Source organism: Sphaerodactylus townsendi, linkage group LG14, assembly GCF_021028975.2.
Source record: "Sphaerodactylus townsendi isolate TG3544 linkage group LG14, MPM_Stown_v2.3, whole genome shotgun sequence".
NCBI lineage: Eukaryota > Metazoa > Chordata > Lepidosauria > Squamata > Sphaerodactylidae > Sphaerodactylus > Sphaerodactylus townsendi.
Window position 1 is genome coordinate 23,925,829 of NC_059438.1, and position 12,647 is coordinate 23,938,475.

The window sequence follows — 12,647 nt, forward strand, 5'->3', positions numbered from 1 at the left end:
TTCCATTGAGAAAAAAAGGGGGGAACAGCTGCGGGGCTCCGCCGCTGCCGGCCGCGAGGAGAAGGCAGGACGGGAGGGAGGGAGGGAGGGGGGCGGGCCAGGCGGGACTCCGGCGCCCGAGACCCCCGCGCCGAGCCCACCGCAGCCAGGAGGACGCCCGCTGCCCGGAGAAGCCGCGCCAGGCTGCCGCTGGCCAGCCCCGCTCGCCGGCGCCCGGGGGGGGCATGAGCGCCGGCCGCCTCCCGCTGCAGCCCGACCCAGCCGCCGCCGCCGCCGCCCCGCGATGTCCAGGAGGAAGCAGAGCAACCCCCGGCAGATTAAACGTGAGCGCCGCCCCGAAGTTTAGTTTCCCCCCCCCCAGCCCAAAGTTGGTGCCCCCCACCGCCACCCCCGCCCGGCTTCCCTGCCGCCTTCCGAGCCTCCCCACCCCCAGACGGGGGTTCCAGCCGCTCCGGCACCACCAGCCCCGTCCCTCCCCCCGGCCACCGGGCGGGGGGGTCGGCGGGGTCCCTCTGCCCAGCCCCGGAGGCAAGAGTCGCCCCTGCCCCGCAGCCCCCCTCCCCCTCGGCCGCTCTTCTGCCCTGCCCTGTGGGAGGGGGGGGTTGCCCCTGCTGGCCCGGGGGGAGGGGGCTGCGGGCGAAGTTGGCGGCGCGGCTGGGCCTGCTGGGCCGCCCGGGATGGGAGCCGAGCGCGGCGCGGGGCGCTTCCTCCCTCCTGCGAGTCCCGCCCGATAAGATCGCCCTGTCGGGACGGGCTGAAATTGCGATCTTATCTGGGCTGCTTGACTCACTCCCGGCTCCGGCAGGAGCGCAGGCAGGAAGGAGCCGCGTCGCCGGGGACGCGGGCGGGGGCCGGCCCGGGCGCGCTGCCCTCCTCGGAGCCTGTGCAGAGCGCCTGTCGCGGGGGACTTCCCCTCTCCCGCCTAGTCCCGGACCGGCCCCCTTTCCTCGGAAGCCCGCGGGGTGGGAGGGGTGCCGGGCGGGAACCTTTAGCTGCCAGATGCGCGCCGAGGACACCTGTGGGATCCGGACACTGGCGCCGCTGAACGCCTTTCCCAGCCCTGCAGAGGAAGGGGCCGGTGCGCCCTGGCAGAGATGCCCAGATCGCTGTATGCCAAACCCGAGCGATCCCTTCTGCTGTGCCCGGCGGTGCTGGCAGGCCAGCCTGAGCCCTCTCTTGACCCCCCCCCCCCCCAGTCTGTGTTGGGGAGAAAACAGAGATCCTGGCTCGCTCTGCTAGGCTGTGTTTGGTTTTTAGGTCATTCCGCTCCAGCCCCTCTTCTCTCCTGCCTCCTGCTTTCCCTCCAGATAAGATCCAGGAGGGCTGATAAACATCTCCTGATTGGAGCTGGATTGTCTCCCCCCCCCCAACCTGATCCTGGTGCCCCTGATGTAAACCTCCCTTCCCAAGGATCCCCAATCGATTGGGCATGGAGGGTCCAGTTTCAGTGCTGGCAAGACCGGGGATTGCGGGATTTGGGAGCGTGTTTTTGGGGTGGGGGTGGGCGGGCAGGGGGGATTCTATGGCAACAGCAGGAACTTTTCCGCCGGCTGGCTGGCTGTTTGGGGCTGCCTTTGTCTTCTTTTCCTCCCTCCCTTCCTTTCCTTCCTGAAAAGATCTCGGCTCCGATAAGGGTGCGCAGAGAGATGCCCGGATAGCGCGCGGCGGCCCCCCCTCCCCTCCTGAGCTAATATGGCTTTATCTTTTCTTGGAAATAATTGCCATCCTAAGCCGCATCTACCTGTTTTCCTGCCTGAGGTGATTCCTTCAGCTGATAAGGCCAAAAGCAAACTTTTGAAAAAAAACCTGGATGAAAGTTCTTTTCTCCAGAGACGCTGACTTTTCTCAATACCAAACTTTTTGCTAACTGCATCTCTGCTTTCAAGATGGGCCTCTGTGGACTCTGTTGTGGTCAGAGGCCCACCCCTCGCATCCAACACAGCAGCAGCCGTACAAACTGACTATACTGTTATGTTTCCATCCTTTCCTTCGCTCGAGGCTTAGAGTAAAACATCTCTCTCCTTTCATCTGTGCTACTTTCACATTAACCCTGCAGGGTAGACCACACTGAGAGTGTGATCAGATCACTTGAAGAAAGTGGTGATTTGGACCCTGCGTCTCTCCTGGTCAGATACTCCACCACAATCCCATGCTGGCTCTTGACTTGCCCAGTGTGACTTCTGTCTGTGACAGGCAGGAACCCATATGGGTAGCCCTGAACCATTAATGGGTGCTGTGGTTCACTCACCTTCCTCAACCAGCTGTGCCCGGCTGCCTTCCCTAGCATGTGTCTTTATGCCAACGTGGGGGGCCTTTTCCCTCCCAGAAGCCCGCAGGAGAAGTGAGAGGTATCCAGGTGGGACTGAGCACCAGTAATTCTTGCAGCTCTGCGAGGCGTCCAGTTGTATGAGTGGTCTCTGGTGAACTTGTAAACTTTGTGGAAGGTGCAGGTGACATTCATGCAGCCCTCGGGCCCTGTGACTGGGCGTAAATTTGCAGGGGATTTAGCTGGCTACCTGGAAGCAGGTGTGAAACTTTCCCTTAAAGGTGTGCTACTGTTTCTACTATAGGAAGACCAAAGCACTCTGCAGTTTTCTCCTTGGCAAAGTGGAATGTAGGTCTCCCCCCCCCCCCTTGTCCTGGGACTTTTCTTTTCCCTGGTGCCGCATGGCCAGCTCCAGTGCAGCGATGCGCTTCCCATTCACGAGATGCGGTTTGTTTGGGTGGTGCGGTCTCTCTCCTCCCCCCCCCCCCCCCCACACTTTCAACTTTCCACCCTGCTTTGTCTTGCCGGAGTTGTTAGGTCTTTGTGAGCGGCTGTTGTGCATTAATTCCCAGCTCCTTGGCTGTCACCCCTGTGCGGCGTCCGCTGCTTAATAAGGAGCCAAAGGTGATCTGAAGATGGATTGGGATATTTCCAGAGATGGGCAGCTATCGGAATGCATTAACTGGCTCCGGCTCTCTGCAGAGATGTGAGGAAGCGATAAAGTGGCGCGGGGGTGGGGGGGGGAGCTGATCTGGGGCCAGATAGAGATGGCCAAAACTGATGAGCGCTGGAAGATGGAAGACGAGGAGTCTGTCCTCTGTGTGTGTGTGCGTGCGTGTGTGTGTGTGGGCATGAAAATAGCCCTCTGAAAGTATGCAGGCAAGAGAAATAGGTGGGTGTTGTTGTTTTTTTTGTTAAAAAAATGCTCTTTCTGGTTTGGTTTTTTCAGAAGGTTGATGGTGGAAAGAATGCGCCACTCGCGGTTCTTCTAGCCCAAGGCTGGACCTGTTTTTAACAAAATAGATGACTGGCCAATTACACCCCCCCCACACACACACAGCCAAGATGTACTTATTTTAGTTTGCCTCCTTGCTTCTTGGCTGCACTCTTCTGACTCTCTCTCTCTCCCCCTCCCCACACACTTTGCGTGATGCAAAGGCAGATAAGGGGAGAGGAAGCTTGATAAAGTGAAAAGATTATATTTAACCAGCTAGTCGACAGGAGGTGTTCTTATGATGCTGAGTGCTGGTCCAGTCTGTGTAAACGTACTGGGGGAGGGGGGGATAATTCCACCAACGTTGTTAACTCATGAGGATCAGGAACTAGCTGTTGCTGGATCATACACACCCAAGTCCGCTCCAGGCAGGGCTGCCCCCTGTGAGCTAAGTGGTCTCCCAAGCCCCTCTGCTGCAAAATACTACCTGCCGCCTTATATGCACAAAGTGTTTACTCCACTTGGGACGGGTTCTGTTGACTCTGTGCCACCTCAAGCACCATGACAGTTAATAATAGCAATAATTTTATTTTTAACCTGGGAGGTTCCTGTCGGCGGTACATGAATGGCCCCTGTTCCCAGTGGCATTTCTGGTGTGAGCAGGAATTTCTCGAAGTGGCTCTGGTGTAGCAAATAAGGGGAGAGGCGTGATGTCTCCGGTGTCATCTGGTGACAACCCCCCCTTTTTAATTTTCTCCTCTGCAAGTACCAGCAAAGGGGAAGCATGCTTTATCCAGTGGTGGTACATGAATTCACAGTGAAAGTCATTCTCGCTTCAACTTTGGGAGAGACCTTGTTGAGTCAGAGGGGCAAATCCTGGCAGGGAGACATGCTTTTAAGGCGCTGAGCATAGTTCCCACCTGCAGGCCTGCAACAGGTTTCTTTATTAGAGGGTGGGTGCCTTTTTTTTTTTGCAATAAAGGTCCTTAAACAGCTTACAAGCACTCAGAGCATCCTGGGATATCGTAAACATTTGAAGGCAATGAATGATGGCGTTAAAATTAAAAAGAGCAAATCTGTTGCGTTAGTCACTGAGACCAGTTTTGACTGTTGCCCTAAAAGTCTTCCTAGAACAGCCCTGGGCAGGTTTGCATTGGGAAGGACCTCCAAAGGACAGAGGATTCCGTGATCACTTCCTCTTCTCAATAAGGCCGTCTTCAGCTAAGGATGCATTTAGTCCCCGGATCAGTATCTTGCAAAGTGGTCTTTACTTCTAAGCGGGTGCGTTTGGCGTGTCTGGCCAGGGGAAAGCGTTCCCCACAATGTCCTGGTCATTTAGGACTTTTAAGGTCCAAGCCAATGCCTGGAACTCGTCTTTGAAACCAACCAGGGACGATTAGAAAGAATTGCGGTTGGGTGTGCTTGGCCGTCAGCTTGCGAGCGGCTACATTCTGGCCTGGCTGCTATTACTTCTACTATTTAGTTTATATCTTAGTTGCCTGACCAGAAAACTGCTTGAAGCAGTGAACAATTAAAAATTAAAGCAATACAATTATAATTAATAACAGTCACACGAAGCATAAGTCAGCTCATTGGTTTCAAAAAGCCAACAGCCCAGCCTTGAATGATGTGGCCGCACCCAGGGAGGGTTTCCGTGCATTCTTCAAGGGCAGCCTTGAACGCAGCTTGTTGTAGTAGTCAAGAGACTCGCAGGACCTTTAAGAGAACTGTTGGTTCATGTCTTTCGTCTTCCAAAAGGAAGCCTTGGATTGTCAGGTGAATGCCGTGGCAAACACCTGTCAAAAGGCATGTTGGATTTAGGAATGCTCCCAAGCTATAAGCCTGATTGGTCAAGGTGCGTGTGGGGAGGGGCTGCGGTCCAGTGGGAGAGCATCTGGTTGGCATGTGCAAGGTCGCCGGTTCAGTCCCCGGCACCTCCAGTTTAAAGGGCCAGGCAGCAGGTGATGAAGAAGAAGAGTTTGGATTTATACCACACTTTTCTCTCCTGTAAGGAGACTCAAAGAGGCTGACAAGCTCCTTTCCCTTCCTCTCCCCACAACAGACACCTTGTGAGGCAGGTGGGGCTGAGAGAGTTCTGAATGAGCTGAGACCAGTCTAAGCTCACCCAACTGGAATGTAGGAGCGGGGAAACAAATCTGGTTCACCAGATAGGACTTCACCACTCAGACGGAGGAACAGGGAATCAAACCTGGTTCTCCAGATTATTATTATTATTATTATTATTATTATTATTATTATTATTATTATTATTATTATTATTATTATTATTATTATTATACACATTACAGCACAGCACAAGTGTCTGGAATTCATCTCTGAATATCGAGTCCTTCCCAAGGACCTAGGATATTAGAGGTATTTGCGTAGAATTGGTGGGGGGGGGGGGGGGTGGGGGGGGGGGGGGGTGGGGGGGGGGGGGGGTGGGGGGGGGGGGGGGTGGGGGGGGGGGGGGGTGGGGGGGGGGGGGGGTGGGGGGGGGGGGGGGTGGGGGGGGGGGGGGGTGGGGGGGGGGGGGGGTGGGGGGGGGGGGGGGTGGGGGGGGGGGGGGGTGGGGGGGGGGGGGGGTGGGGGGGGGGGGGGGTGGGGGGGGGGGGGGGTGGGGGGGGGGGGGGGTGGGGGGGGGGGGGGGTGGGGGGGGGGGGGGGTGGGGGGGGGGGGGGGTGGGGGGGGGGGGGGGTGGGGGGGGGGGGGGGTGGGGGGGGGGGGGGGTGGGGGGGGGGGGGGGTGGGGGGGGGGGGGGGTGGGGGGGGGGGGGGGTGGGGGGGGGGGGGGGCTAGTAGAACCAAGTAACTGGAACTACTGAACATTATTTATTTGTATTGTCGAAGGCTTTCACGGCCGGAATCACTTGGGTGCTGTGTGGTTTCCGGGCTGTATGGCCGTGTTCTAGCAGAATTCTCTCCTGACGTTTCGCCTGCATCTGTGGCTGGCATCTTCAGAGGATCTGAATCTTCTGATCCTCTGAAGATGCCAGCCACAGATGCAGGCGAAACATCAGGAGAGAATGCTGCTAGAACACGGCCATACAGCCCGGAAACCACGCAGCACCCCAATGCTGACCTTGGTGAACCGATGGTCTGGTTCAGTTTTGGGCCGCTTCACGTGACCCAGGCCTCTAATGTGGGGGTTCAGCAGGAGACGGTCAGGGGTCGCGGGGATAACCAGCAAGCCGCTGTTGGGGAGCGCTCTTTGGAGAGCCAGGCTGTCTCCACCAGCCGACCCTCCCGGCTGTCGTCTTCCGGTCCTTCCGTGGTGTGCAGCGGGCAGAGGTGCGCACCCCATGGAAGTATGGCTGGTAATTGCTTGCGCTATTAGGAGCTTTCAAAGAGAGTTGAGTGTCACTTTCATTCCTGTTTCTTTCTGGCTGGAACTGAGATGCTATGTGCAGTTAAGACATTAAAAGCTGGATTGTAACTGGGAACTGATGGTGGCTGAGATAAGAGATCTGAACACTCAGCCATGCAGTCCTTTGGTGGTTTTAGTTTTTCACCCCTCTCTCTGTCCTCGGAGGGGAGGATTTTGCCCTTGCCGTTGGCTTGTTGTATCCCTGTGTGTGTGTTTAAAGGTGCTGGAAGTCAATCAGGTAATTGCAGCCTTAAATATGAAGGTTATTCCAAAACCCTTCTTTCCCACATTCGTTCTTCTACACCCCCCCCAACATTAAATCATGTGGCTTTTTAAAAAATGACAATCCTCCTGTAACATCAGGATACATCTGGCGCTGTTTGTGTTCTCTCTGTCTCCTTCGCCTCCCATGTCTCTTTTGTTCGGCTGTTTGATAGATGTGGACAGCTGATAAAAGCAGGAGAAGGGGGGGGGGGGGAAAGAGGCCGGGAACTGATCCCTCGCCTAGATAGCTGGTTACATTTATTAACTTCAAACGGGGAAAGTGTGGGCACCCAGAGAAAATGATCAAAACCTTCTTGGCAGCTGCGTGCGTGTGTTTCTGCATGCCACGCCGGGCCGGGCTCTTTAGATCAGGGGAGATGATAGAGCTGGCAGATAGATCGAGTGGCGATTGCGTTGGTTGTGTGCGCCAGGGCGTGAATGGGTGCGTGAATGTGCTTTTGAAAATGTATACTTTTTAACCACCACCCTCGCTTCTGAGCAAAGACACCAAAATTGTCAGTGAAGTTTTCTGGGGCCCTTTCCCCTCCCCCCCCCTCTCCTGCCCCCCCCTCCCCTTCCGCTTTGCTTTCTGCCGAAGCAGATCTGAGCTACAGATAAGGAGAGGACTTGATCTCTCCTCTGATAAAGATTGCCAAGTCTGATAAAGGTTTCCTTATCTCTGCCAAACAGACTGCAGCAGGATTCGCCTGCTACAATAACAGGCGCTGGGAAGGGGGGGAGGCGAAAGGGCTCCCAACGATTTGTTCCATTGCAAATGTGATTAATGCAGGCATTTTAATTATCTGATGGAGGTGGCAGGGAGAGGCCGGGGCCCTTCCTTGCACTCCTGTAAAAAAAAGAAAGAAAAGAGAACCCTCACAACATCACCCACCCCATATATATATAACTTGATTTCTCTTCTGGGGCTGTTTATCAGACCCAGATGTGGCTTCGTTCAAAGTAAGCTTTTAGATTCTTATCTGCCATTCTGCTAAGTGTAGTGAATGTGTCTTTTAATCAACGCAGAAAGCGGCCGAGCCCGAGAGGCGTGCCTCTGTGCTCTCGTAGCTGTGCTGTGGGTCTGGGGGTGTGCGGGTCTTGCCTCTGTCCTTAGCTGCTCTTTCAGTTTGGACCCGGTTCTCGGTTGTCTTGACTCAGGTGAGTAATCTCTTTTTTTGCAGAGCGTCTTTAGACCGTTTCAGAGATGAGCAGTACTTACAGAATGAAAATTTCCTCTCTTAAGTGGGGCATGTGGACAGCATAACGCAGCATGCCCCCCCCCCCCATCCCCTCCAGCCCTGCAGGGCCAAACATTAGGACCCCTTTGGCAGACGTGAACTTTGCACCCTGCTTCTTGAGCTGGCTGAAGTGAGCAGTCAGGAGCGCGTGGCCCAGTTAGGTCGGAACTCTTTGGTTTTGTGGCAACGGTGTGGGGTTTGTTATAAGCATCCTTGGGCTTTGTGGAATGACAGGATATAAATATTTTAAACACGTTAATTGAAATTAATTAATTAATTAATACTGGCATGGTGAGGTGTTGGACTAGGGCCGTGGTGGCGAACCTTTGGCACTCCAGATGTTATGGACTACAATTCCCATCAGCCATGCTGGCAGAGGCTGATGGGAATTGTAGTCCGTAACATCTGGAGTGCCAAAGGTTCGCCACCACTGGACTAGGGAAACCCAGTGGACACACAGTAGATGCCTGTCTTGAATCTGCCGGAGTACAGCTTCAGGACAGATCTTTAAGGGTCACACAGGAGTTGGTCGCGTCCTGACCCAAGGAAGCGGTGTGGGGCACTGGGGAGAATTCCAGATTGGGAATGTGCAGGCTTGAGTTCAAATCCCGTGAAGCTCGCTAGATAGTCCTGGGTGGGTGATCCCCTCTCAGCCTGTGTTGTTGTGAGGTAAAATCACTTTCCCTGGCCTGTACTCTTTTGAGGAGGGACAGGGTGAAAATGGGGTGGATTGTGGTAATGTCTGGCCTGGTACCTCCATTCCTTTCTGGATATTTGATTCTTTTGCTACCTTCTCTGTTTTTGTTTGGCACAGATAAATTCTCAGTGGTCCTAGGCAGGAGTTTCTTTCTCTGCCAGATTCTCTTTCCTTGTGGTGTTATTGGACTGGCTGTTCACAGGTTCAAACCGTTGATTTTTTTTTATTGGTCTTGGAAAGCTATTTCCAAAGCCTCTTGTGAGACACTTTGGAAATATGTTGTTTATTTATTTGCATTTATTCCTTCCCTTTACTCTGGTCTCATATCTAAACAGGGGCTGCTATTCTGTACCCCAGCATCTCAGAGCTCACTTTATCCTTCAGAAGCACCAATAAAAGGAATATTGATCACTTTCCACCTCTAAAGAGTAGGGACCCTGAGTATATTTTATTTTACGTTTCATGGTTGTAGATCTGCTAGTGGTTTCCAATGCTGATTTTGCCCTGATCTGGATGGCCCAGGTAAGTCCGATCTCATCAGTTTTTGGAAGCTAAGTAGGGTTGCCCCCAGTTAATCTCGCCTCCCTCCCCTCCCCTCCTTTTCTTCTGGGAGAATTTTAATGAAAGAAGAGGATTTTAGTGAAATATGGGACTGGGCGGACGCCTCCTATTATTATTACTATTAGTGTTTGTTACCACTGTTTTAAATATTTTAGTGAGTTGTTTTACCATGTTTTTATGCTGTACACCGCCCAGAGCCCCTAGGGGATGGGGCGGTATAAAAGTTTAAAAAATAAAATAAATAAATAAATAAATAAATAATCTGTGAATGGGAGACCACCAAAGAAATCTGGGGTCGTGAACATGGGGTCGTCACTCAATGAAGAAGAGAGTTGGATTTATATCTCCCCTTTCTCTCCTGTAAGGAGACTCACAGGGGCTGCCAATCTCCTTTCCCTTCCCCCCACCCCACAACAGACACCTTGTGAGTGGGGGTGGGGCTGCGAGAACTCCAAAGAACTGTGCCTAGTCCACGGTCACCCAGCTGGCATGTGTTGGAGTGCACAAGCTAATCTAGTTCACCAGATAAGCCTCCACAGCTCAAGTGGCAGAGCAGGGAATCAAACCCAGTTCTCCAGATTAGAGTGCACTTGCTCTTAACACTACACCATCCTGGGTCTCCCAATGGCAAACTGCCTGTTTGTCTGTTGCCCTGAAAATCCTGTGGGGTTGTCATAAGTCAATTGTGACCTGATGACGCCGTCCATCCCCGAAATGTGGCACAGAATGTGAGGTACACCAATTTGCCTCAGTTTCTCCAGTCTGAAAGGAAGCGCTGAGGCGCCAGCCACCCTGCAAGCCCTGCCCTTGAATTTCATGCGCTTCCCGTGCTCATACTGAGGAACGCATCTTATTTCTTACTCATGATTCTGAATTGAGCTGTGATGTGGGCATTTGAGCACCATCTGGGCCCAGCCTTGGGGAGGCACAGACTTATAGCCTTATAGTCTTCCTAGTGATGTAAGGCCTGACGGAACAATTTGATTGATTGGAATTATTTGATTGTACGCCAGCTCTCCAGAGCCTGCTCTCAGCGGCTCACCCCTAGAGGGATGGAGCAATAGCAACAAATAAAAACAATTCGATAAAGCCAAGCCGCGGCGTAAAACAAGGGAGCTGCCTAAAATAATGGGGATAAAACTGTCACCCAGCTCAGAGGGGCTAAAAGGGATGGATGGATCCCTTTAGTGAATAGCTTTGGTGCAAAGCAGTGTTTTGGTCTGTGATCTCTGCAACCCAAGATTTAAGTCCTGGACGGTGAACATTGTCCTGTTAAATACAGCAGCTCGTGAAAAGGGTGAGCGCTTTTTTCCTCCCAGGTTGACAAGAGCCACCCTGGCAACTATTTTTAGCTTGCCCAAGCCCTAAACATTCTCCTCCCCCTCTGCTGCCCGCCTGGCACTTTGAGCATCATTTGCTGGCGCTGATTTGCATTCCTTCCCGTGACTGCGTGGAACCCCTTGCTCATTCTGTTTAGTCACCCCTGTTGATTCGCAGTCCACAAAAGTCACTGGCTGTCTGGCATGCTGCTGCCCCCAGATCCTGGTAGCCTTCTGAGCCACTGACTTGATGACCTGGGTGGGAAAAAGGCCTTCTCTGTTACCCCCACCCCCCACCCCTAGTTTTCAGGCAGTTATTCAACCTGGCTGCTTGAAAATGAATCTGCCTTCATTTCTGGTTGAAAATGAATCTGCCTTCATTTCTACTTTAAGCAGAGGCTCTTTCACTAGTTCAGGGGTGTCCAACTCTGGCGCCCCAGATGTTCATTGGCTCTGGTTCCCATCAGTCCCTGCCAGCATGGCCAATTGGGAATCGTTGTGCATGAACATCTGGGGTGCCAGAGTTGGACACCCTTTCGCGAGGCTATGTAGGTCAGAGCCAAATGAGCATTGATTACGCTTATCTGGAAACCACTGCAGGATCTAGAAACCATGAAAGTTAAAATACAACATGCACTATGATTATTATTACCATCATTATTATCATTATTAGTATTAATAATAATAATTACATTTGTAGGCCGCCATTCCCTTTGCAGGCTCAGGGAGGCTTCCATCATTAAAACAATACAATGAAATCAATGTCCAGAAATCTAAGTAGTCTCTGCAAAAGAAATAAGATCCTGATGGTTTATTTTTATCAGAAACGTATTGATCTATATTTATTGTATTTTAACTGATATTGTGCTCTATTTACATGTTGTTCACCGCCCTGAGCCCCCCGGGGGAGGGCGGTCTATAAACCCAATAAATAATAATAATGATAATGATAATGATAATAATAATGGTGGAAAAATTCAGAATGTGAACATTAAAATCCCAGCAGTTGAACTGAGGTAGGGAAGGAAAGGATCCCAGTGTGCGCTTTGGAGAGCTGGAAAGTGCTCAGTGCTCCTTTTATTGGTGCTTCTGAAAGGTAAAGAAATGAGTTCTGAAATGCTGGGGGTGTGGAGCAACATCCCCTTGATTAGGTATATGCAAAGTATCTCACCAAAAGCTCTGTATGTACCTTCCAGAGACAAGCAAAGGATTGGCTCTTTTTAATCCTGGCAGATAGATGCCTTTTCGAAGGACAGCTCCCTTGGTCAGACCCAGGGCTTGGTGGGGCTTCACACCTCTTCCCGGTTGCTTTGGGCAGCCTCGGGGCACAGCCCTTGAACTCTTGATCTCCTGGCAGCTTTGCGGTCTCTCTCTTCCTGGGTGAGCGTCCCTTGCCTGGCACGATGTGAGGGCTTTGGGCTCCGTCTGCCGCTTGGGCAACGCCGTGCGGGTAGAAGAACCCGTTCCGCTGAATACCAAACACATGCCTGTCGACAGCTTCTTGGCACATAAGGAGCACTGTGGAGATGATTCGGGAGTTCTCTCGGAGGTCCCTTGCTGGGCTACGGCCCTGCTGATCCACAGCTGTTTCCGGGGCTGCTGGGAAGGAGAGGAAAGATACCTGCAGTTTCATCTTGCAACTTGTGTGCGGGTTTTCTTTCAGAAGCATAGAGTGCGTGCATCCTCCTGGTTTCCTCCTGAGTTGCTTGTCATCATGCCGAAGGAGACCTCTTTCTACGCCCTTTGGCCTGTTCCTTTGTTTGGTCCAGTGAAGCTAATTTTATGCAAGCCACAAGCCAAATGTGGCCGTTTTGCCCCGAGCAGAATACATTGATCAAATGACTCGGTCTTACGCTTGTTCGACTGGCTTCTAATAAGTTGTGTGCAGAAAACCCTCTCGAATAGGAGAAAAACAGGACAGATGGATAGATAGCTAAATTGCCTGAACATCTATCCATCGCGTTTTTATTGTATTTCAGAGGCTTTTTGCACAGGTGAATAG

At 52.6% G+C, this 12,647-nt stretch overlaps 1 protein-coding gene across 1 annotated transcript in view; it reads left to right on the forward strand.

Moving 5' to 3' along the window:
- The window catches only part of ZFPM1 (zinc finger protein, FOG family member 1), a 111,976-nt gene continuing 99,329 nt past the window's right edge, over window positions 1–12,647 (forward strand). The window contains 1 exon segment of the mRNA XM_048516262.1: window positions 1–323. Within this exon segment, the coding sequence (XP_048372219.1) occupies window positions 284–323 (40 nt within the window). The 5' untranslated portion in view covers window positions 1–283.